Source organism: Excalfactoria chinensis, chromosome 2 (assembly GCF_039878825.1).
Source record: "Excalfactoria chinensis isolate bCotChi1 chromosome 2, bCotChi1.hap2, whole genome shotgun sequence".
NCBI lineage: Eukaryota > Metazoa > Chordata > Aves > Galliformes > Phasianidae > Excalfactoria > Excalfactoria chinensis.
The window spans coordinates 30,574,280-30,601,177 of record NC_092826.1 but is presented as its reverse complement, the minus strand read 5'-3'; the positions used below and the strand labels follow the sequence as shown (position 1 = coordinate 30,601,177).

Sequence of the window (26,898 nt, the reverse complement as noted above, 5' to 3'; positions counted from 1 at the left end):
ACAATGCTAGCCAAATTTGCACACCTTTATGGAAACAAGATGGGTTCGCCTTGTACCTTCTGCCAAAGAACAAAGGTGTCATTAATGTAACAAAATAATCATCGAACACACACTTGCCAAATATAATAGAAATGTATGTGAACTGCTTGCTTCCAAGTTTGTGAACTGTACAAATATAAGATGATTTTTCATTTTAAATCCCCCCTGCATCCAGCTACATAGCTCACATCCAATTGAAACGCTCAGACTTTGAAAACGAAATGAATTTACTCAGTCGGGTAGGCAAAAACCCTATGGAATCTGTTAATACTTAAAAAGAGCATCTTGATCATATAAAGCGCAGATCTAAATTTCATCTGTTTGTGAGTTAAAAGTAATGTGTGTGTGCATTTGTGTGTAGTTTTGAAAGTGAGGTGTGCCTGAACACGTGGCTTGCCTGGCACTTCTCTGAACCCTCATCTCAGGACAAATCTACCTCTGCTTCTTTTCTCCCTAATCTAATAACGCCTCTCACTGAGAGACAAGAAGAAACCTTCTCTTACTTTTTACAAAAGAAATATTATATTATAAACCCAAGGATTAAAATGAATGATTTGAAATACTGGAACCGCTCCTTCTTAGAGAAACTCAAACATGCTTAATTGACATATTAAGATAAGTAATTACACCATGACAGGTATCTCTATAAACAGGCATTTGAAACAAAGAAATGAGGCTTACTAAAAGCTGCATTTTTCTCTCCTGATTTTGCCTTTAAATCTCAACGGTGAATGTTGAGCATTTCTATTCTAAAACTGGCAGTAGTCCCTTGGGGTACCACCGTCATATGGATGCATCTGTTACAGCAACAAAGACAGTAAGTGCATTCATTATTTTGCAAAGAAAATATTTTTATATACTTCGTAGCTACAAACACACACAAGGATTACGAGAGCATGTAGTATGGTGCATGGATGGAAGCAATAATACGTTTGCCTTCATGTCACACTCCTCACCCCCAATTTTGGCCTACTGTATTTAGTTAACATAACTACTTCATATTTGGGAACTTACCCTGAACATTTTTTTCCATCATTTCACATGGACCTTTCTATACTGTGTAAAGTTCTCCACGCTTTCCTTGTTTTTCCGATCTCCTGGAGTCATTAGCCAATTACAGCTGGGATCGAGGCCAAAAACAGCTCAGTATCACAGCTCAGGTGATCTCAAGTGGCACCTTAGTTAAACTGCTGAATAATTTTTTCTCTGGGGTTCAGATAAATATTGTTTGAGTTTTCTTTTACCTTACGCTTTCCTCTAAGTCCTTCCTTTTTGATTTATTGTTCATATTGTTTTCTTTTTATATAGCTTTATAGATTGGTTGGGATCCTCCCTCCGTGGCACAACTACCAGTTAGGATGCCCCTTTCTTCACAGCGTCTCTCTGGGTAAAACTGGAAGATAGATCAGACTGCAGTCTCAGTACAACTTGCCCTGAAATCACAGAAAAGAATTTCAGCAGATCCTGGATTAAGCTCTCATTCTGTTGTTTGGTGGCTACAGACTATTTCATATCTTTCAGGGAAAAGAAAACTTTTCTGTGGTTCATCTGTATGAAAAAATGTTACCAAAAGCCAGTCCTGGGCTTCTAGGAAGTATTTGAAAACAGAAATCCGTAATGCAAGATGACCTGAATCCAGGCTCAACTCATACTTGTTAAGAAAATGCTTCTATTTCCTGGCTACTTAAATGAAGGAGAGGAGGCCTTTTCTTCTCCAGAGCAATTCAGCCTTCTTTCTTACTGTGAATTAAGCTCTGAGAATATATTCAGAGGAGAAAACCTTATCTCAGGTGTTTTGCTCTTAAAGCAGGAAAAGTCTGCTTCCAACTAGAACAACTCAGCTGCTTATCCCACTGCACAAACACAAAGAAAAGCAAAACTACAGGTGGAAAAGGGACACTGAAGAACTGCAAAGAACTGTGCTATCTTTCATGCTGTGAAGTAGAGCAACTGACTGAAATGATTTTCCTATCTACTTATCTGTTTATTTTCCCGATTCAAAGAAAAGATTATGACAATACATTCCACAGGGTATTAAATTGTGTTTCTTTTTTTCCCTGCTGATTGTCATAGTACTGTTACCTTATGTGAGCAGGTTGGGGTGAAAGTGTCCTTGTCTGTTACTGGAGATGTATCTGCTCTCAAAAGATGAGGAGGAGGAGGGTGTGCCTACAGAAGCAGTTTTCAAGGATCTGCACTGCAAAGGTGGTCCTACATTAAAGCAGCCACACACTGTCACAGCACCAGAAGTCGTTGTAACCAAGCTTTTAATGTCATTTATAAAAAAATAAAGTTATTTACATTTGCAACTTATTTGATGGCATCTTCCTTTTATTACAGCATTCGGATTAGTGAAGAAACATCACTAGAACTCATTTGAGGGTAAACTTATCGATAAGAGAAGCGTAGCAGTACAGAAGAAACATTTAATACGTCGTCAATAATCCTTGCTGTATTGCAGCATCACACGACTCATTCTTTACAGCACATGCACTCTGGCCTTTCAGCGTGCAGAATTTCTCTTCCATATTAAGACGTGGAAATTCTGCCACATCTTGGGGACAGCCCCACATTCTTACACGTGGCACTTCAAGGCATAACCAAAGGAATTAGTTTCATTCCATTGGGTGGCAGCCTAAATGCAGAATGTAGCTGCTTACATATTTTCAAGAAAACTCCGGTTGAAAGGACAAAAAACAAAGTATGGTTACACTTATTGCATAGTTGCAGTAAACCTGACCCATGAATACAAAAGCCATCAAAATATATTATAAATCTGAGTTTCAAAGCTACTCTAAAATACTGCTTTGCTTTAGAATACAAATAACACTGTTTGGGGTTAGTTTGTAGAGTTGCATTTTGGTCCATGCTGTTAATTCTATATCATTCTTTTCCTCTTCCATTTGTCTGATAACCTCAGAACAACAGGTCCTCAGACAGCGGCACGAATGGCGAAGCACAAGAAGGGCTTTTCCAAATCTCAGACTTCAGCGACTGCAGCCAGTTCGCAACAGCTCTTCTTTCCAGCGTCTCCTTCCTTTACTGCTTTAAATAGACTTCCCTCAGAGCTCTAAGGGAAAGAACTGAGGGGAAACACAGATTTAACACATAGAGATGGGGTTTGGTCCCCATCTTCTTATCTTGAGCCGATAAATCACAGCTCCTAAAAACATCCAGCCCATAAAAAACAAGATCAACAAGGTAAAAAATTACTTTGACTAAGCGGTAGTTCCACATAATCTGCTGGCGGCAGAGACGTCTTTGGTGTCAGCGTCGGGTCGTCCTGAGACCACAAATGGCCAAGTCTGCAAGCAAAAAGAGGGATTTGGCGTTAGAAAGTTTATCCTAGTGTGAAACCAGAGCTTTATTACTGAGAGATGTCTAATTCTGCCTCGCTTGCAAACACGTCATCGTGTTTTAGTCCCTGCGGGAAGCACCGAGCAAGCTGACTTCCTCTAACAAATATTTTCATTACGTTATTTTCATTATAATGAAACGCTCCACGTAATGCTGCGACGGTCAGCAACAAATTGTTCTCATCAGGCATGCAACACTCATCTTGCTTTGCAAGTGTTGGCATCGTTTTATAAATACAAGACTTAGATACTATTCGGAAACGCTACGTGAGCCAACTTCATACCCTCGTGGGCGCTTGGTTTTGGACTGTGAAATGCTCCTTCCTCGGACGCGACACTTGCTTCATACCCGAGGAATTGACCTCTTTATGGTTCCCCCCACTGCCCGGACCGCCAGCACCCGCCCGGACCCGGCACCCGGGGCAGCACCACCAGCAGTGCCCGGACTGCGGGCTCCCGGGTCCGCCCGCCGGGATCCCGTACCAGGTTGACGGGGTGCACGTAGCCGTTCTCGTAGCGGTCCTCTTGCAGCAGCTGCCGGAGGTGCGCGATGTAGCTGGAGGCCAGGCGCAGCGTGTCCAACTTGGAGAGCTTGGTGTCGGGCGGCACCCAGGGTAGGCTGGTCTTCAGCCTGGAGAACGCTTTGCTCAGCACCCGCATCCGCGCCCGCTCCCGCGCGTTGGCCGCGTTGCGCTGCGACTGCTTTCCCTCTGCCGCCTGCCCCCGCGGCCCCGACGGCGCCTTCTTGCCCCCGGGGCCGCTGCCCCTCGCCCGCTTCCTCTTGCAGCCCGCCAGCCCCGCCGCGCAGCTGCCTTCGCCGTCCTCCTCCTCCTCCTCCTCCTCCTCCTCCTCTTCCTCCTCCTCCGCCGCCGAGGAGTTGTCCCCCGAGGGGTAGAGCTCGCCACGGGGCTGCCGCTTGCCCGCCGCCGGGTAGTCCAGCTGCAGCGCCCGCAGGTCCATCTCGGGCAGCTCCTCCGCCTCGCTCCCGGAGCCCGTTGACATGGCCCCGGGGGGAGGCGGCGGCTGCGGCGGCTGCGGCGGCGGCGGCGGCGGCAGGGCGGGCGGCCGAGGCGGCTGCGGGCAGCGCGGGGCGGCCCCGCCGCGGAGAGTCCGTGCGGGGGCGCGGGGGGCGCGGCGGGGGGATGCGCCCCCGCACAGCGCTATATAGCGGCTGCAGCGGGGCCGAGAGGCGGCCGGGCCGGGGGGAGGAGGAGGGGGCAGCCCCCGGCCGAGCCCCGCGGTGGGGCGGTGCCTCCCGCAACGCCCGGAGCGGCGCCGCGCGGAGGGGCGCGGGGCCGCCCCGTGGGCTGCGGGGTATCGGGATCTGCGGGAGATTCCCGCTAGGGAATGGACGGGTGAACGCTCGGTAAACGTTCAACAGGGGGATACAAGATGAGCCCCCGAGGCGCATCCCTACCGCATCCCAGACACCGCCTCTTCCCAGGATGAATAAGCAACACGTTGCTTCCCCGCTGCCCTCCCGGCCCTGTCTGCGCGCAGTTAAGCAGAATAACAGTTCCACTTCGCAGAATAGAAAAGAACCTAATGACTACAACAGGTGGAAAGATCTCGTCCCGAAATTTCGCTCCCGTTTTTTTTTCTTTTTCTTTTTTTTTTCTTTTTTCTTTTTCCTCTTACATTTCCCTCCCGAGTTAAGTGGAACCTTCCCCCTGTCGCAGCGCGACTTTCCTGGCACCCGCGGCCGTGCTTTCGCCCAGCGCTCCGCGGCCCGCGGCCACTTAACGCTGTGTAAACCTCGGCTTCGCCCGCTGGGGCCAGAACCACATCAGAGCCGGGTTTGGGAGCAGCCCTTCCAAGGGAAACTTGACATTGCTTGAAGCGCCGAAACACGCGGCTGATCCTGCAACTGGATCTCTTGAACTCGGGTTGACACTGAGATGCTCTCGCTGGCACGGAGGAAGGGGTGCGCGCCAGACTTGGGGGCTGCTTGGCCTCCCCAGTGAGCCTACATAACCCCTATATACATACATATATATCGGTATAAACATATATGTATATATGTATATATATATATATTTAAAGATACTGCAGAGGGAGAGATATAGGTTTACTTCCCAACCCCCCCACCCCCCCTTAGTCCGGGTTGTTTATACAGGTGCGGGCTGAACGCTTTCCCTGCTAAAGATTAATGGGAGAAAGTGCAGAATTTCTTTAAACAAAGGAGAAAATCGTACCCGGTCTCAAAAGCCACAATGGCAAAATCTCACCTTCCGCGCCCACCTCTTCCTCAGCCGATTAAAGGCGACGCAGACTGAGTGCTTCGTCTCATTTAATGTCGGGATGGGGAGGAGAGGGGGTCTGGGAAATAAAGGAACGGCCAAATTCTCAGATCATCTTTGCCTCCACCTTGGTTAGTGCAGGCAATGGGAAGTGCAATTGGGTGAATCGGGTGTGAGCCTCGACTTCGTATTTACACCCAAAGAAGCCGAGCAGGAGAGACTCCTCTCAGATCCACCAAACCTCTGATTTCCGCGACCCCGGCCAAGGTATCATTTTCCGGATTCAGGATCATTTTCAAGGCTTTGATGGGGCGTTACATCATGCTCCCATTTATCCTCTAGCCAAGACTTTGATCCTTTAGGCTCTCCGCGTGCTGAGGAGGGGAAATGCCCCCTGGTACATGGAGGCAGCGTTTCACGCCCGTTATTAGGTACAATCCCTTTCCCCCGTTCCTAAGTTAAAGCACGGTCCGCTCCGCGCTGCGCTCCAAGGGCAGCATCCCCTGCTCCGTGCGGGGCAGCGGGGCCGGCATCCCGCGAGTAGCCGGGATGGGGCAGGACAGAGAAACAGCTCTTATATGTTCTTTCTGAAGTAAAAGTGCAGCAGGAAGAAAAGAAAAAAACATGTCCAGAGGCCAAATCCGTAAAAGCCAGGTTATCTCTGGGAATAGGAGGGGGAGCTGCTAAAAGCAGCGTTCACTCTCTAGGGTGTTGGCAGCGACAAAGCAGGGCGGAGGAGAGAGATGTGTTCTCGATAAAGTGCCTTAAGTAACACTTTCCTTGGGCATTTGTCCTCTCATCGAACTCAGCAGAGCTCCCGGAATCACTCCGCTCCCACCTAAAAGTGCACTCACGCTTTCGGAAAGGCCTCGGTGTAAGAAGGGCGCTTTTATTCCTTTGCTCGCGGCGGTGAGAAAGGAGGAATGGCTGCGGGGGGGGGGGCTGGGGGGGGAGGCAGGGTGAACGGAATCTGGCAAACGTCTCAGCTTCGATCTCTCCGCAGAGGGCTGCAGCAGAGCCCAGCCTGCGTGAGGGGCACACGAGGCTCCTGCGCGAAGGGACTCTGGGCACTGCTGGCGCTGCGGGCAGCAGGTGGATGAGTAACAGCCTTTGTTTAACGCCACCTGTAGCACGAGCACCTCGGCCCCTGGGAGAGGCACCTAGGAAGGGGAGACAATAACAATGCCCTCAGGCAGGGAGGTCAGAAAGTGTGTTCCCCGAGCAGCCCCGAGGTGAACATGGCCTCTCCGCCCCCTCCACCCACCGGCAGAGCCCCGGGGCTGCCCCGCTCGGGATGCGCAGGGGAAGGACTCGGACACAGGACGAGGCCCCTCTGTCCCGGCATTTGCGGAGCAGCAAATTTACGGGGAAGACAACAACGAGACCTTATGACAGCCTCGCTGCTCTCCCTGTGGTTTGGCGGGGGGGTGTTGTTCAGGTATCCCCAACTCGCAGCGGTTTCCCTGCGGAATAGGCAGGCAAGCTCTCCAAATACCTCCTGGCGCCAGAAGAAAGTTCTCATGTAATAGATACCCGGCGGTGTGAGAACACGGATTCTGCTCACTTTGTCAATCAGCCGCGGGTGGAGAGAGCCGGGGAGGGGGAGATGGGATTTCTTTTAATTAACGAAGAGAAAGACGGAGTTTTCCCTAATTCTATTATTATTACTATCATTTTTAACGATGCCTGGAGTTGTGCCGTTGGCCTGAAAGGACAGGAATTAATGATGCAGCTGAGAGCGCAGTTTATTTCTCCTCTCGGAGCAAATTAGCTGGAATAACAAGCAAACATCAGCAAGAGGAAGCACTCTGTTACTCTCCTCCTTGTGTTTCACCCTGAGAGGGAAGCCCACCAGAGCCAGACGGAAGAGATGGGGAGAGATAACAGCACTGCAGCCTCTCCTTCTGCTGGGACGCTCCACCGCGCTCCCTCACTTCGGCAGAGCGGAGGCGGAGGGGGAGCGGAGGGGGGCGGCTCCCCCGGGACCCTCCAGAGAAGTCACTGCGCACTCCCGGCGGGGCACACGGCCGCTGAGACTGTGGTGCGGACAGCACGGAGCGACAGCCCGGAGCTGCTGGACAGAAAGGAAAGTCGTAGAATGGTAGAATAGTTTGAACTGGAATGGACTATTAAAGGTCGCCTGGTCCCATTCTCCTGCAATGAGCATCCGCCTAGACTTTGAATCAATAACGTTGCAAGCGACTGCTTCTCCCACTATTGGGTTAATACCGGATGTGAAACATAGAAATAATAGATGAGACGGCGACTTTTCTGATGAAATACACACAATTCTTCCAGCACATGATCCTGACATGTATATATGTGTCTCTATTTAAAAAGGAAGAGCTTAAACGCTTAGGTTAAGTATTCAGCTGCAAAGTTTTAACACCAATTTTCCCACTTTCCGAATGCTTGTTTCCATATCCTACATGCTATTAAGCCAGAAATTTCTGTTCTTTTCGCAGTGCTTCTATAAAGTACTCCCACATCTGAAAACACTTCATTACTGTAGTAGTGCTTTAAATTTTAAGTAGCTAAAATGTTCCAGAGTCTCACAGGCTGCTTCCTGTAACCACCTTAAAATATGCTATTTGGAGATACTTCTTGATGGCTGAAGCTTTTTCAAGTCGTTTTGTGGCTTGCTTACATTTTCATTTTCTGATTGTGTCCATATTAACATTCACAGCATTTTGGTTTATTGCCTAGGACAACGAATAAGACCTTTAAAGGAGGATGGATAGACGGAGCCATACCATTATGAACAGCAATGAAACAAGGTATCATAGACACAGCAATCAAAATCAGAACTCAAATAGTGAACCTTTCTTTAGGGAGAGCTTCTGTCTTTCATTTCTATCACCAGGAGCAAATGTTATTTTTATCAGCTTTTGTATAATGACAGCTGGACTTGTAGGAGACAGTCCCATATGATATAATCCCGCAGAACATCTCCACCAGCAGAATATCTGCTCTTAAACCAATGGCACTGAGAAATGGAGATTTCTTTCTACTCTCTTCAGACCCTTACACTGTTTATCTTTCATCTTGAGGTCACACATGAGGTCAGGCTTTTGCCCATTAGCTTTCCTTGTTTTTACCATGTGGATATTTAATTTGAATGATGCTAATACTTCATTATCAAGAGTAAATCAGAATTATAAATGGTACTTTCACAGTAGATTTCTTTGTCTCAGCAGCTGGAAAACAAAATGCATCTGGATTTATCTGGAATCTGCTAAACAAAACTGCTATTCCATTGCTCCTGAGGTTCTCAAAGAGTTGCTACAAAGGGAAACTATACACATCACCATTCTTAACAATTATTACTTAAAATTAAGCAGAGCTGTGAACCTAATGATGCCAGATCGGTGGCATACCTCGTATATCAAACATACACTTCTTAAAAGAAAAATGAAAACCATGCTGTGCAAGGTCGTCTACTAGCACAGAAAGTCAGATATCCATCAATTTCATCTGAGCTGACACATCGATGCACGTTGAAAAGCTGATTCCTGATGTCTTGGTCTTTTCCTGAGGACTCCAATTTAAAACTGGAAACATTCCTGCCAAAATAAGTAGTGTTACATTTGGTCTAAATCTGGAGGGAAAAAAAGAGTGCTTGACTAAGGATCTCTTGATGCAACTGAAGTAATGGATTCTACAGCCCCTCTGAGACTGAAACAACCATGATCCTCTCTGAAGGATGTTTCTCAAAGTGAAAACTGGCTTTATTCACATTTATGTTTAAGTGTTTACAAGTTTTCTCCTGGATATTCTGAATATAACTTGGATGGTTTTCAATATAGAAAGCAACCTGTGTTAAAGAACACAACTTCGGAAGCAAGCACAAACTGAGATATATCCTACTGGTTAATAAGCTTCTCATACTTAATTTTATCATTCTTTCATTGGGGAACATAAGACAGAGTTTACTTCAGGAAGCACTAAGGGCCTTACCAAAAGTAATATCAAGATGAAATTAAATCTCCAGGATAGCCTCTACATAATTCCTTCCAATTCTAATTACTGTATTTCTACTGTCTGACCATTGACCATTTCCGAGGAAGGATATTCAGGAGCCCATATAATGGCTTTCTGGCCTTGTTATCCAGTGTTGGGTACATTTGCAGTAGGACACTCCACAGCATGCTGTGAGAATTAATTATTGATTTATTCACCTTAATTGCCTAATTTTTCAAGTGCAACCTGTTGTTCCATTCTAATTGCTCGTATTTCATAGTTACAAAAAAGCAAGTTTACAGTTGATTTGCCTTGACTGTTGTTGCTTTCTTAGTGTTAATTGCAATTCTCTTCTTACCTCTTTTCCAGTTTGTGACTGCACTACCTCATCACGAGCGAACTCATTCAGCATAGCTCTGCCTGTGAGATGTCATGATCCCATGATACCAAAATGCAATGGGTGCCAAAATGCATTTGCCTTCATGAATCAGGATCACTGTCTATGTTACAGGGTCAAAAGGAGAGCATCTTCTTACACACTGCAAGTCCTAGTGCTGCTAGCAGAGCAGAGTGACACAGGGAGGGTAATAATGATGTGATTGACAACAAGGCAGAAGACAGTGCAGCCCTCTCATCTGGGAATAATGCCCCCAGAAAAGTGCTGTGATTGTTATGGAAATTGTTGATGCTTTCTGGCCTCTTTACAAGAAGACTGATTGCGTATATGCACACAAAATAACAAAGCAATCAGCAGAAATAAAACTGATTGGTTGTGTAGGAGGATGTGTGGCTGATATATCTATTATAGAACATGATGCTCTACTTCTTGTACATTAATTGTCCCAAATACCCAAGTAAAATCAGAAACAGAACACTCTTCTTACAGTTAATTTAGAAAAGCCTTGATAGAAGTCTCATGCACAAGAGCAATTATCAGTTTTATGAGTTTATCATTGCATTCTTACTGGTCTCAGGGACTCCTGAACACAATTACCTTTCAGCAGACAGACAATCATAATATGATCCAATTCAGACTACAAGGTTATCTGAAACTGATTCATTTCCTGTTCCAGGCTAATACCAATGGAGGGACAGCAAATCGTTTGCTCTGTACTAGCCCAAGCTTTTAAACACTCTCAGGGATCTGAGGTTTCACACATACTCACCATTAAGTCTATTAATCTAATCAGCAGCTTTAACTGCATCTGCAGATAAATCAAAGAAATTTATAAATTTCGTTTATGTTGGGAAATAAATTTATATGTCAGTATAAGATTCTTGATTAAAATTGGCAATAAAGTGTTCCTAATAATATTTATCAAATCCTACGTTTATTTTGAACAAACTTTAAATAGGAGGCAGGAATTTGTTAGGCATTTACCCTGTATTTCTTAAAATTATGATATGCTACTCAATCTACCAACTTCAAGACAGCCTCTGGATATTCTGCTTCCACAAAATTCACTTATTATGGTTGCTAAAATAAAATGATTAATTTACTTTGGACCTGTGAGAAACCCTTTAATCTTCATAGTGTTGGCTGAATAAGGAAAGGCAAACTGTTGAGCTGCTACAAAAACAGAAAGACTTAGAATAACAAGGTGCTTAAAATATGGAAATTATCTAATCTTGAAGCAGGGAAAGCCATATTTCTTGTTATAGTCACTTTCAAAGTGCCTTCTCTATCAAGTTTACTCAGTTTAGAAGTAAGTTGCTCATTGCTCCTGGAAAAATTCCACAGTTGCTTAATGAGCAGGAGTCAACACAACATTACTTGCAAAAGTAAAGACAAAACACTTCTGGCTTTTTGAGAATGTTCCTATGTTAAAGTGCATGTTATGTCTGTCAACTTACAGAAGGCTCTGAAAAGAGAACTGCCTAAAATATAATGTAGTGCTTTGGCTGGTTCTGTCCTATCTTACTGCTGTGCATTCTGCTTTCATGAGCGCTTGATATACAGACACAACGTATAGAAAGGGCTCCATGATTTGCCTGCTATTTATAAAAATGAAAGAATAAGGTGAAAGATGAGTAACTCCAGCTCTGTAGGGAATTGATAAGGCATGGATATAACAGATAGTTTATTGCTCTGCTTGGTGGAATGCTCACTGGGTTCAGTGAGTTCATCAGATTTCAGGTTTTGTAGTAGAATGTAGGTAATAAAAAATCTACAGGTGCACACAATCAGTCTTTCAAGCACTGAACACTCCTGTGGGCAAAAAAAAAGAGGCTTTTTAAAAGCCTGTAACATCACAATCTGGTAAAAAACTCTGGTTCTTACTTTCCAGCCAAGCAGAAAGGAACAAATAGAACAACTAATAGGCCTTTGAAGATACAATTATATTCAAGAACATTGTTATGTATCACACTGTGGAAAGACAAGCCAAATGTGAGATCAAAATACCCTTCTTAGCTAAATAACATGTGAGGAAGGAACAGGGAGGATATAGGAATGAATTTGCATATAGCTTCACAAAGAAAAGCTCTGCAGTCTTATCTCTGAAGCATTCACCTAAATAGACAGCTTAAAGTGATAGCACTGCAGAGACTTACAAAATCATAGAGTCACCAAGGTCGGAAAAGGCCTCTAAGATCGAGTCTATCTGTCCGCCTATCACCAATGTTTCCCACTTAACCATGTCCCTCTATACAACATCTAAATGTTTCTTGAAAGCCTCCAGGAAAGTGGAGTGTCAAGAGATTATTATCAGTGTTTGGCAGACATAATAATGTAAAATGGAAATAAGGACAGAAAGGGAAGAATTTGGATGGCTTATCTGTTTGTTCGGAACAACAGATGAGCAACATTGATGTTGGTAAACTCCTGCATTCTCAGCCAAAGTAGAAATGCTGAAAGGCAGGTCCAAACATAACTTCTGATGCCTTTCAGTGAAACAGCAGAGTTACTCTTATGAAAGCAATTGAAAGATTTAGTAAGCTAAGATTCAGGTGGTGCTAAGCTGGGATGTAAGTGAAGACAGATGATAATCACAATAACCAGTTATTAAAAGTGCCTGCAATTGGAAGAAGTCACTTGTGAAAATGGATAAGTTTTCCAGTGAAAAAAAACAACAAAACAAAACAAAACAAAAAACAACTATATAGAGGGACATTTATGGAGCGTTTCTATGAAGAAAAGCTGAGGGATTTGGGCTTGCTCAGACTGAGTTGTGAGGCCCTGGCACAGGCTGAACCTGTGGGTGCCCCGTCTTTGGAGGTGCTCAGGTCCAGGTTGGATGGGGCCCTGGGCAGCCCCATCCAACTCATGGCAGTGGGGTTGGAACTTGGTCCCTTCCAACCCAAGCCATTCTAAGACTATGTTTATCTTCAAGAATACGGAAATAGCTATTTATTCTTTTATTTTATGATACATTAAAAAAAAAAAAAGTAATTTGTACTTGACATTTGTTTGTAGTAAATCAAATGGAATTGAGCAGAATAGGGTTATGTTGAAGATCCGTAAGACTAATCCAGTGGGCCGACGATGGCAAGATAATTCAAGGGGGCATGCTCTACCACATTTTACCTCAAGAATAACACTTGTGTAAGATGTGTGTGTTTGATTTTGTAGCATTTGCCATGTAGATAAATTAGCAGAAATCTTGTGGAGGGTGCAGTTCACCTCTCCTAATTTCAGCCATCTAAATGTTCAGTATCACAATTTAATTACTTAGGAGTGAGTGAGAATAGTTACAGCTTATATGTCAAAACACTGTTAAATTTATCACTTGAAATGTCCCAATATAGGAAGCATTCTTCAGGCAGCATACTGAAATTGAATGGATGAATCAAATGTGAATTTTTTTCCCCATTGATTTCCATAGATGTATAAGGTAACAAAGCTTGAGGACATACAGACAGAAAAAGAATGAGACACAAACGGGAAATTAAAGATGGTTGGAAATATCATAATTTGTACTTTGTCTTTCAACAGAAGCAAAAGTGCAGTGAGAGTTTAGACATTGTACCATGTATTTAAATTTAGTAACATAGAATCATAGAATCACAAGGTTGGAAAGGACCTACCAGATCATCTAGTCCAACCATCCTCCCTTTACCGTACCTTCAGAAAACCACTAAACCATATCTCCTAGCTCCCTATCCAGACATAAAGATTTCAGACCTTTCTGAAATCTCTTTTCTGTCTTTGGAACTTATGAATATCATGACTATCAGAACTGAAGTAGAACATGCTCTAGAATAAATAATTGAGTGATAGTAATCACAGTATCACAGTATCACAGTATCACAGTATCACAGTATCACAGTATTGTGCGAGTTGGAAGGGACCTTCGAGATCATCGAGTCCAACTCCTGGGATTCGAGCCTTTCTGTGTAGCAGAGCAGCACTTCTGCCACTTGCGCCACAGGGGGGATTCGAACCCTGGGCCTCCAGTGCTGCAAGCAGCACTTTATACCACTGCGCCACCGGGGGCACACAATAATAAGGATCAGAATAAAACAAAACATAAAAACACCTTTGACTATTATGCTTCCTTAGGTTCCTCTTCTGCTCCTTGTAATGCTGAAAAATATTGTTTGAGTAAAACAGTATTGACTGCCCTTTCCAGGCAGCCACAGTACTTATCTTCATTGATAATGTCTTGTTAAAGATAAATTAAGGAAGGAAAAATTATTCAGGGATGAGATAATACACTTTTTCTCCTCATCTCTCTTGCTTTTTAGGCACATCAAACATGTATTTAGGAAGAAGTAATGATGACATTGGGTACTAAGGTTCATTTAATCTAGTCCCGTCTTAGTGATAAAAAGCATCTAGAAGAGTGTAAATAGGGAAAGAGGAAAAAAAAGGAAAGAGTATGGTGATACTCCTCAGAAAAGTCTCTCAACACCCAATAATTTGAGCTTTGGTAATTTTCTGAGCTAGATATTTTTTCTTTAAATATAATGGACTAAAATAGATTTTTCTTCCATTTATTGGCTTTGTAATTAATGTACACTTTTAACATCCTAGTATTTTGCAGCAAAGCCTAATTAAATATAGGAATGCTTTTCATTTCCATTAATTTAGGAGAAGAGCAGGGGTAGAATAAGAGGCTTATAGGAGACTCAGGCTATTGCAGAACACACTAAAGCATATGTGCTGTGAGGATGGAATGCTCTGTCTGCAGTGGGTAGTAATGGTAGTAAATCTGTGTACAAAAGATTCCATAAATTTGCAAAAAAATGTTGTGTACCAAACCCTTGTTTCTAGGGAACAGATCTCAAGAATATAATGTATTAGGTTTCTGCCCTTGAAGATGCCTGTATTTGAAATTTCTCCACAAAGACTTTAGTGTCATCAAATGAACATTGAAATATTTTTTTGTTGTTGCCCTGGAGTTTGTTATATCAAGAGAAAACACCATGATGCTATCCTTTGTACTTTACTGTCTAGGCAGCTTACTGGTTTATAGAGAATTTTAAGAAGAAACTCCCATTCCTGAAACAAGCACTTTTCCATCCCATGGGGACATACAAACTTCATAATGCTGGTCATTCAGGGAATATACAAATCTTTAGTCATTTACCTAGCTAATGTTGTTATTTTCTTGCAGAAAACTGTCAACCACATAATATTCGCTAGCAAGTATCTCTTTTGCATAAGTGATGATGGGGTATTAGAACCCAAATTATTCCAATTATTTTCTTTCAAATCTGTGTTTCTTATAGGGAAGTAGGCTGGAAATAAACACACTCCTAGATTCATCTAGAAACAAGAGAAGTCACTATTCTGCATTCTGGCCCTGAGTTCTTTCTGAACACCTTCAGTCATTCTTTCATTTTGGCAAGCAGCAGCTCTGTCTGAGAGGCCCAGGCTGCTTGGCTGCCGTTTCTCTCAGTGCTGCCATTAGCGTGTCTGTCCCTGCAGGTAGGAGTAGATTTTCTGTCACTGTCTGAGCTTGCCATGCTTTGCAGTTCAGTGGATCACACACTGAGATTCAGGTCCGTTAGTATGAATAGAGGATAATGTATATGATAAATTCTCACTGGCTCCCAAACCTGCAAGACAACTACACTGAACAAAACAAAGCAAAACAAAACTACTGGAAAATGGATGTTCTTCTCAGCTTGCCTTACTGTAGTCAGATCTCCATGAAGGATGTTTACAGGAACATTTTTGTTGATCTAAGGGAAAAGTTTAGGTAGCTTCAGAAACATTTGTTAATTCTTGAGCAAAAGCCATTTGGGTGGTAGTGTTAAATTTGCAGACCTCGACAGCCCTACCAAAAGCTTTCTTAAAAATATTTAGGAGACTTCCATGGCAATTCAGGAGAAAAGTAGGGAATGAGGAATGAAAAGAGATGTGGAACCTTCTGTGCAATCACTGGAGACATTACATGGCTGTGCTTGCTTCAGTAACTAGCGTTTGTGGAGTACAGAAGAGAGGTCAATGGATCTCATTCAGATTGACAGACCAGATTTCAAAAAACACTGCAGAATGCTCACTGGGGTTGTAAACTGCTGTTAATTTTTCACCTTCTTATTTCTTTTTTCTTTTTATTTATTTATTTATTTATTTTTAATAAGAATCATTTGCAGGCAATTACCAGAAGAAATGAAACCAGAAGCAAAGAAATCTCTGGCACTGAGGATCTACTAGAAACTAAAATATATATCTTGGGGGAGGAAGGAGGAGATATTCATGTACAAAAGATTGTCTGATGCTGTCTTTTCCTGCATGTAATTCCTGTAGCACAGCTTGGTGCACTTTTCTTATGAAAAGCTTACCCTCATGAATCCTGGAGTCAATAATTCCCACCCAATCCAACTGATCAACCAAAAAATAGACAGATATAGACACTGGCTATAATTATGGCTGTGACTGGGAATTAAACAGAGAAAATATTAATATTATATTACAAAGTCTTCCTGAAAGAGGGACCAAATTTGAGGGGTGACTTTGAGAAGCACATTTCTACTGTTTCCTAGCATCAAACTTAATGGAAAACTCATCTAAGGGAACTTCTACTGTAGTGTTATTCTCCATCAGTTTTCTCCATTTTCTCTTGGTGTCCAACATCTTTACTGAAAACACAAAATAACTTCTATTTACATTAGCTTTCTCTATACATATTGGTGTCCTACTAAGAATTTTTTATCGATTAAAATCTACGATTTATGTACGGGAGAAATTTGCGGATTCCACATTATAGTTTTATTAAACTGATTATGTTAAATCTGAAATAGGAAATACAGAAAGCCATGATTAAACAGCTGTAAAACGTATTTGCATTTGTGTGGTCTAAACAAATGAGGGACTCGAGAGTCAATGTTTCTCCTCACCTCCATCAGTTTCACAAGATGAATTTTCCTCCCGTTATTTCAAAATTAAAAAATGATTTGTTGGTTTGGAAAAATTTACATTTGACTTGGCTTGACTGTATGGCTGTGGTTAAAACAAATGTCTTGCCAGAAATCAATTTCCTACATTAAGTCCAGCTAGGATGGACACCCAAAACAGCTCTTGAGGAAATCCAAGCAATACTTGCTACGTTTGTACAGGATGCTGATAGATCTCAGGATGAGCAATGAATGTGATGCAGCTTTTCTTGTGGAAATGGATCTCGCTGTTTTTTTGTTTGTTTGTTTGTTTGTTTGTTTTTCACTATAACTGCGCACTGAACTTGGTTGAGAAGAAAGGTTTCTAAAGGCACTTTAAGATAATCACCTCTGTTTGTCAATGTGGTTTCATGAGCTGGTTTGGATCCCAGTAGTAGATGTATTTTTCAAAAAGTTTTGTCAGCAGCAACAACATAGTTGCTTTGGTTTGCAACAACATAGGCAACTCTTTCCAACACACAACATCCTATTTCAGTCAGCTGGAATGAAACAGCACAAAACTTGGAATTAACATGGCAAAAAGTTTCAAAAGCCTACCCTGTTTAAATTTTCCCATTTGAGACCTAGACACATCTTGGCTTCACTGGACACATTTTATCCTGATGGTCAGCTAAATTCCACCAAAGCTGCTCCCATACTCCCCCTCCTCAAAGGAAGAGAGAGCAAATAGGATGGAAAAGAACTCAAGGGTAGAGATAAGGGCAGGGAGATCACTTACCAGTTCCTGGGCAAAACATCACCAAGGTAGGGAGACTGATGAAATTTATTGCCTATTACTAACAGCCTAGAGCAGTGAGAACTAAAAGCAAACTAAGCACACCTTTCCCCTGTAACAGCCTAGAGCAGTGAGAACTAAAAGCAAACTAAGCACACCTTTTCCCTTTTCACCCTCTTCTGCCTCCTCCCTTGAAGGCATGCGGGGGAGCAGAGGATGCAGTCAGCTCATAATGCTTCACCTCTGCTGCTCCTCCATTATCTTTCTCTGCCCCTGCTCCATGTGGGTCCCTCCCACAGGATGCTGTCCTTCTCCAGCTCATCCCACAAGGGCTTCCCACAGGCTGCAGCTCTCTTAGTGCCACTCCAACATGGGCCTGTACCATTGGGCCCAGCCTTCAGGACCTTCAGCACAGGGGTTACCACTAACCCCGTACTAAAATTTTGCTGTGTAAACCCAGTATAACAGCAATTCTGGATTGTTTGACTCAGCTACTGGAAGAACAAGAAACTTGGATGTTTCAGCTTCATTTCCTAAATTTGTCATAGTTTCTCAGTTAGGTATCATATCATATCATAGTATCATAGTATTGTGCGAGTTGGAAGGGACCTTAGAGATCATCGAGTCCAACTCCCGGGATTCGAGCCCTCTGTGTAGCAGAGCGGCACTTCTACCCCCTGCTCCACAGGAGGGGATTCGAACCCGGGCCCCCTGGTGTTGCAAACGGGAATTCTACCGCTGCGCCACCGGAGGCACACTGCCTTTTTTTTCCACTACCAAAAGACTTATTTTTTTCCCCCATTTGGACAAGTACTTGAATACTTTTGCAGCCTTGCTTGGGTTCTCAGTGTTACCCGATACTTTCAAGAGTCGTACAGACATTCCCATGTTTGTATTCCCCTATATTCATATCTGTCTATGCCTTTGCAATTGTCAGACAACTCCTGGCTACCCTGATAAACTTTGTATTAGTGGGAGGATACCTGGAAACAACAGTCATTTTTGATCTTGCACTATAATACAGATAAGTGAATTTCAAATTCCCACTAATGCAAACATTGCTGTTTTTTAGGTGTTTTGTCACAAGAAGGTGACAAAAAAAAATAAATCTATGCAATTTCTGACAGTCTTGTCTTTTCAATCCTCTTTCCATTGTGGCCATTTTCACCAAGTCTGGCACATACACAGACACAGAGCTGACCAACAACTGATGTGGTGAGTGATTGTGGTGAAGATTCATTAAGTAGTATGGGCAAAAACAATGTTATATAACAGAAAGCTTTATTGCCTCTGTTTCTTGAGAAGTTCAGTGTAATGTCACTGATTTTCTAATACTGTTTCTGCAGGCTAGATTGTATGCCAGCCTTCTATTTCAGTGTCTTTTTGGCAAGAAGTCTCAGGTTGTTCATAGTGCCCTTCGCTGCTGTCAGGGCTACGCATCTACTGTGATATTACCATTTTCAAACTGGTATACAGCGTGTTAGTGATATTCAGCATGTAACTGTTGAAATACCTTTCCTGGAGGAATATGTAGTTTACACTAGGAATAAACGATGGCAACAAAGTTTAATAATCTGTAAAATGTCATAGTAATATTATTCATAACATTAATATAATAGGCATATAGTCCAAAAATTTTTTGTCTTGGAAGTATCCTTTATTGGATTCAGGTGACACTTTATCTTGGAGATAAGATTATGTGTAGCTGAATATATATATTAATCAATTAAAGGAGCCAGTACATTTTTTGCTAGTACAAAACATTTTATCTGATTGCCACACATTTGATCAAGAATTTTTTTTTTAATTTTTTTTATTTATTTTTTATTTTTTTATTTTTTTTTCCCATCTTGAAGAGGCATTTTTGCAGCATTAATTGCTTAGCAGAATAACAGCTCTCTAATTCTGAGTTCATGATTTGTCTTGCTTATTTATTACTGGGCTGCTTTTGTGATATGTGATCAAGTGTACATGGCACTTAAACTCCATTCCTTAAACAATTTCAGTATGATTTGCAATGATCCCTTTAACCTCAGAGATAGCTGGTAGATTTTTCAGTCTTTGCATTGACAGCTTCTTAATCAGATACATTTGTTTTCTCATCAAACAGATCATCCTCGTGCATCTGTTCATGCTTCAGATGTCAGTTTTGATGTCAAATTAGCTCAGCAGTGTTTTATAAAGTGCTGGCTAGAGACAATACATGCTGTTTTGACATATTGCTCGTTACAGCCTGCTACTGCTTCTCTCTTTCCTGTGATAACATTGTGTTGACTTAAATGGCACTTTCTCAGCTTGCTTTTCTGAAAACTGGGGTAGAGAAATAAGAGCAGTGAGCTTCTGTTACAGTGGCTGCTGCTGGCTGCTCTTCTCATCGAGTGCTGGACTGAGGTTACTACAGCACAGCAATGTTACTGTAGAAAACCATGTAAGAGAGCTTTTGTCTTTATTTCTTACAGTGATAAAATCTGGTAGTTATAACAGGCTCATAGGTTGGTGAGGACACCCTGTTTGGTGATAAATTTGGTATCTCTTTGGTATCTCAGAATCCTTCATCTGTTAAGAGAGAATTGCCCATGCTGGCATTAATAACATAGAGCTGACAAACTGCTCACCCAGGTATCTTCAGTTGTGCTAGCTGATGGATACCTACGCTGATGCATGAGGCTGTTATCCTTATCTCTGGAAAAACACTCTTGCTGAAGTGAATATTTTCTTAATTTAATTTATTGCTAATTAACTTGAACTTCTAATTGTTGATTTGGTACCGATAAAAAGAGAAGATGAAGAGTGAAATAAGAATGTAGGTAAACACCTTTCCTCCTCCTTCCTAGATTTAGTGTTTCCTGTGTTCACTGTAGTTTGGAGTCTATGTGGCAGTTCAGAGAGTGTCCATTTATACAGTTGGTATTTCATGGGTTTGCCTGTGTGGATGGCAAGGTCAGAAGTGTGCAGAGGGTGTGAAGCAGCAATTGTGTGTGGTATGGAATCCCAATAATATGAGGACAATGAAAAGCAGAAGTTTTAAGATAGTTAGATCCAGGACTTGTCAGTCAGAAGATTCTGTTGATTTACAAGCCAAAGAACTGGACCCGTTGATAAAATCAAAGCTCCATGGAGACCTCATTGTGGCCTTCCAGTACTTGAAGGGAGCATATAAACAGGAGGGGGAATGGCTGTTTATGAGGGTGGATGGTGATAGCACAAGGGGGAATGGTTTCAAACTGAAATAGGGGAGGTTTAGGTTAGATATTAGGAGGAAGTTTTTCACACAGAGGGTGGTGACACACTGGAACAGGTTGCCCAAGGAGGTTGTGGATGCCCCATCCCTGGAGTCATTCAAGGCCAGGCTGAATGTGGTTCTGGGCAGCCTGGTCCAGTGGCTGGTGACCCTGCACATAGCAGGGGAGTTGAAAATGGATGGTCATTGTGGTCCTTTTCAACCTAGACCATTCTATGATGATAAAAAACTACTAGCAGCTCAGGAAGCAGTAACCTGGAAAAAGAGTGGGTTCTTCTGCTCTAGAGGAATATATATCTTTATGTACTAACAGAGGAATATTTCAGGCAGTTTTATCTGGAAACTGTTCATAATGTAGCTCCCAGTTGTGAAACCAGAACAAAATAATGATAAACAATTGACCAAATTTAAAGAGATCTTTCAAGGGTAATATAATTTATCAATTCTTATGAAGGAAATTATTGTATATTAATAACAAAATTACAACAGGCATAATTTAAATAGGTATGATACAATTTTTGGCACCAGTACTTTATGGTACAAAGCCTGACTGTATGTGGCCGGTCACTTCAGGACCATCAGCTTTCAGATTTCACTGGTGAGAGATGTTTTCACTCCAGTAACACTTCATTCTCGGGTAAAACATGGATTGTTTAGCTGATGCTTGGCTCTTCAATAAATCTGAGCTCTTGTACTGTAAACAGCTGGAAGCACTGAACATAACTAAAGAGTATTAATGAGTTCAATTAAACTACAAATCATGCAAGGTTTTCACTGAGCCTCCATATGTCTGGGATTTCCACACAAACCCATTTAATTAACTAATTTTATGCACTGATAGATCTTCATGCATTCATTATACATGTGTTTTTCTATATCTTTTCAAAGAAGTCACAGGCAAAGAGGGAATCCAGTGTTTGTGTGGATAAACACACTCATGCATACTAAGCAGTCTCTTAAAGAAATTACTTGAATAATATAACAAAGTAAGCAGTAAGCCCTGCACCTAATTTTATGTTCTTTCAGATTTATCCTGTGGAAACTTCAGTAACTTAAATGCTGCTTGAAGACAATCTGGCAGAATGCATTTTTCTGTACAACCACCTATTCCTCATAAAGCAACTTGCATCTGCTGGCATTACATATATCCTAAAAGTTATGTCCAGATTATGAAAATCATCAATAAAGCTTCACTCTGTATCATACCCAGCATGATTAAATACATGGAGGTAGCAGTGGGAGAAACAAGAGGAGTAAAAGGCTCATCTTACAGGTAAAATATTCTGATATCACTTAATTTACTGAAAAAGTTAAAAGAAATAATAGAGAGATAAGAACCCAAAATGCCTGGTCATTTCTAGCAATTCCTATTCTGCACTTGACTTTTCCACCATCTAGTGTTTACTCTGAGGATATATTATGGATGCTGTGGGAAGCAGAGACATTATCTAGATTCAGGATACTGAGCATTCTTCAGAGCTGATGTGAAAAATAAATACCTTAAAATTTTGCTTTGAGGATGATATGGAGCTTGACTATACTGACAGTGATTAAATGTCCTGTAAGATTGATCTGAGACATGTAGAGAAAACCCAGATATTGAGAACTTACACCTGCCTGCCAGATGTGTGTTATTGCCACAAAGGTGAGGAAGACTACCATGATAATTAAGCTTCAAGATTTATTTTAAGAGTTGAAAATGTGAGTTACAGTTGATTCTTTGTAAATCAAGCAACTCTTCATCAAGTTTCTCTTACTCCTTCTGAATGAACATGCAAACATATGCACGCACAGACCTATTTCAGCATGTTATTACATCCATCAGCCCTAACAGATGGGACATACATACATTTGTACACTAGAATGGCTACGATCGGTTTGAACATTTGATGGTGTGAAGAAAGCTTTACTATTGCAGCTCCTGCATGGAAAAGGCCAGAGGAGAAATTCCAGAATTTTATTCATGGATAGAAATCTATAGTGGGAAAGAGTTTATAATAGAATTCACCCACAATCTTCTACAACATATTCCCATTAAAATTTGTTGCAAGAAGGCTTCACAAACCCCAGCCAGCCAAGAGCTTCTCATGGAGCTGTTGCTTTAGAAAACAATATTCTGAATAGAAACTTAAAGGAAATTTGCACTGTAGATTGTGAAGGTTTACCTGTTTTTTTTGTGTGAAGATGCATCTGTCCCATGACAGAGAGGAAGTATGTGAATGCTTATGAACCAAAGACGTGGTTTCTTGTAAGAATCTTGTGTGGTTTGCTAACAGAGCTAAGCTCCTTCTTACACATATATCTAGCAGGCTCCCTGAGAAATATCAAGTGCTGCAAAGAGCATGTACTCTGCCCAAGGGACATGAATATGGCAGCAACAGTTCCAACTCTTTTTCAGTCTTGTTCCTATGATACTCTTTGAATGCGTGCATCTGGACAGACACTACAAGTGCTCTCCTGGTTCACACCCTGTAATGGGAATAAGTCACTCTGTCTCAGTGCTTTGTTTATGACTGTTTCTACAAGTGCATTGCTAGAGAAGAACAGAATATTAAGATAAGCATGTACAAAATTTATTGATTCTCAACTGTGTAATGTACTGCGAGGTAAACACTGTCCAAAAAGCTTCTCTTGAGAGGAAGAAAAGGCCTGATCATTTCTTCTGACTTGCAGTCTGAGTGAAATAAAAAAAAAATAATAAATAAACAAAATAATGAAAAAGAAGCAATTAAGACATTAAAACCCGTGGGGTGAGCCACACAATAAATACAAAGAGAAGCAGTCTGCTTCTTGGCAAAATTACCTAGTTAGCTTGAAGACATGTCTGGCAAATGAACACAAATATTGCATCAATAATGTTTAATGCTTGAGTAATCAGTTTTTATGTTTTTTTTTTTTTTTTTTCTTTTTTTTTTTTTCTTTTTCTTCTTTCTGTGTGTCTGAGAATAGCTATCAGGAAAGGGATGAGACTGAGAAAGTATTGTGTACCTTAAATGGGATTTGCAGACATGCTTTAGCTAAGGTACAAATAGCCCATGATCATGTATAGAATGTTAATTTTAGCAAATGAAAGAACAATAAGGTGTGCATCAGAGCTCAATCAAGACTGGTGTCCCAGTCTTCAGTGGAGAAGGAATTCCAGAATCAAACCCAAGTTACAGGGATACTTCATGTCATAATAAAAACCATCATCTTAGAAATGCAGATGAGGAGATCTTATTTTATAGCCCATAGCACTGTAGAAGTATCAGGCCCACCAGAGTTGCAATACTCATCTGGAAATGTGTGCAAATGCATTTGAAGATTTGGTGAAGAAATAAAGGGCGGAATGTGGAGAAAGAAGGAGAGAAAAACAGTGAATAAATTCTTGGGAATGTTTTTTTGTAAAATAGGAGGGTTTGGGGTAATGTCTTAGGAGGGCTGATAGTACCCAGTGAAGGAATTGGTTTAAGAAGCATAAGAGGAAGAAAATCATTGGAATATGAAACAAAATTGAAAAAATTTACAGAAGTCTCTTAAATAGGTGAATAACAGTGAATTAGAATGAAGGTAGAAGGTTGGTTTGTTTTTCTGTTTTACTATGCTTTTCTGGAGCATAGTAAATTTTACCTTGCATTTAGATAACTCATTTTATCCTATAATGGAAGACTGCAATAGGTAAACTGAATGACACTTTAACAGGGCTTACTTCATTGACTCTACAAAGAGCCGCTGGTGACTACTTGTATGTAGCAGGTGACTGTAGAAATGTCTACACTAGAGATATTTTTGTTTTATAAACTAAGTTCAGGCTGAACACTACGTTGCCTAGAAAAGGATGTAAAATCTGCCAGACAGAGGATCAGTCTTCCCTTGGACAAGGGAACACAAAAACCAACTGAGAAAAATACCAGCTCTGGCTAGAGGAAAAAATCAAGACAGGGAGCCAAGTCAGACAGAGCCCTGAGCCCCCATTTATCTCCTGCAGGAAGAAAGGGAGGCAAAAAGGAGGGAGAAAGGAGGGAAGGAGATCTTCTTGAGCTGCTTCTCAGTTTTCCAGGGGAATGCTGGTAATTAATCTTCTGATTCATAGCCATGTGCTGCTTTCCTGAAGAAGGGGTGGGGTTTGGAGCAGAACGGCTTTAGTCACTCCTTGAAGTTGGCCCAAGTGTGCACTTCCCAGCTCTGATGAAAGCAAATGCATTCAACCTGGGATACGGGGCATAACTGCATTTTTCTTTATCCATGAGAGTCTGTTATGCACTTGTGGCATTATCGTTCAGTGCTACCTGCAACCATGATACAGACTGCGTACTTTAGCTCTTCTCTGGAAAAAATGGAAATAAAATAACAAAGAAAGAGGATTTCAATTCAATTCAAGCTACACTCACATTCTTTCTTGCTGCACAACCTCAGAGTGGAAGGCACAGATTGTTTCAGTTCTTCAAGCCTCCCTTAGGCCTAGGGGTACTAAGTACTTGCCTGTCTTCAGACAGTTGCAGTGCAGAAGTTGTAGATGTGACTAATAGCTTGCACGTTCGAATTTTGCCTCCATCAGGACAACAGAGTTATTGCAATGAACAGCATTACTGTGGAGTAGGAGCATGTTTGCATCAGCCTAATAGTTGTGAGAATATATCTAAAAGCACTGCTAACATTGTAAAAATATAGATAGATAGATAGATAGATAGATAGATAGATAGATAGATAGATAGATAGGGATATATATAGATAGAGATAAAATAAGCTGGTTCTGCAGAGCAAAAAAACAACTAGTAGGAAAACACTCTAGTGCAGACCACACAAAGCAATTTGATGTCGTTGTACTATTTCAGGCCCTGTGCTAATGCAAATCAGGTTGTGAAAGTACTACAGCATTCTCCATTTCCTCTAACACAATGGAAGGGTTATGAAGAGGTACAAGACAGAACAAATACATACTATGCCACCCTCCCCCCCCCCCAAAAAAAAAAAGTCAATAAAAATTAGTCAATTTATTTCTCTTATTTTTTTTATAGTGCTTATAATGCCACTGATACATAAAGAACTTCTTTTGAGTTCCTAGGGAAACCAGTCATACTGAAATGATTAAACCAAGCCAGAGGGAGAATTATCTGAGAAATCCATAGTATTTTATGGATGAGCTGGCATATATAGTATTTACCATATCATAACTCATACAAGCCTTACTTACTATCTTAATGAGTGACAATAGCATATCTGGAAAACATCTGCCTTGGAAAGGACACATCAGCTACTCTCTGTCTGCTTGAAAAATGTAGATATAGTATTACTCTATGTCAACCATGCATATCATATGTGGTATGAAACTTCTTCTCTGGTAAAAGAAGCACATGTTTCATTTCGAAATGCCCCAAACCAGACTGATGTTCCTTCTCAAGATGAGTACCCTTTTCTCCCTGAGTATTCTCATGGATAACAGGATACAGGTTTTCCAATCTGCAGAAATTCAGGTTCCTCTATGAATTAAATCCCAACAGGCTTAAAATCAAATTGCTAAAAAGCTATTGTGCAATGAAATAAAACCTATATTTCCAGTTCTTTTGAATAGGTTACCGTTAGGAAAAAGAGATAAAAGTTTAAAGAACGCATTTCTGTGGCAAATTTAAAAGGAATCATTTATGGTAACACGGTCATTTATATAGCCACTCTCTTCCTTTTCAACTGTCATGCATGTTTTGGCTGGCATGATTACAATATATTCCTAATCCCTAGAACAGCATTTTTCCCATCAGAAGCAGCAGCAGCTGCAAGCTTGAACATGTTTATCAACACACCCACCTGTGTTTTTGTCATGGACCGCCAATAATGCTGTAACTCCTGTTTATTCCACTCTGTAGGTGTTTTTTTCTTCCAGAGAACTGGATTTTTCAGAGCTAGGATATTTCCTATTTGATATAATGTTTTATTCAACTGAACTATGCTTTCGTGGGAAAACTCCAGGATGATCAGACCCATGACAATCACAACAGGTAGTAACTCCCGCCGGTTTTAATGAAATGT

At 41.6% G+C, this 26,898-nt stretch overlaps 1 protein-coding gene across 1 annotated transcript; it reads right to left on the bottom strand.

Annotated features, from left to right (window-relative positions):
* Positions 1 to 2,364: 2,364 nt before the first annotated feature.
* MSC (musculin) lies at positions 2,365 to 4,443 on the bottom strand. Its single transcript, XM_072329683.1, has 3 exons — positions 3,879 to 4,443; positions 3,253 to 3,344; positions 2,365 to 3,122 (listed from the first exon to the last, which is right to left on the bottom strand). The coding sequence occupies exons 1-2, from the start codon at positions 4,395 to 4,397 to the stop codon at positions 3,258 to 3,260; spliced, it is 606 nt and encodes a 201-aa protein (XP_072185784.1). The 5' UTR covers positions 4,398 to 4,443; the 3' UTR covers positions 2,365 to 3,122; positions 3,253 to 3,257.
* Between the last annotated feature and the right edge of the window lie 22,455 nt (positions 4,444 to 26,898).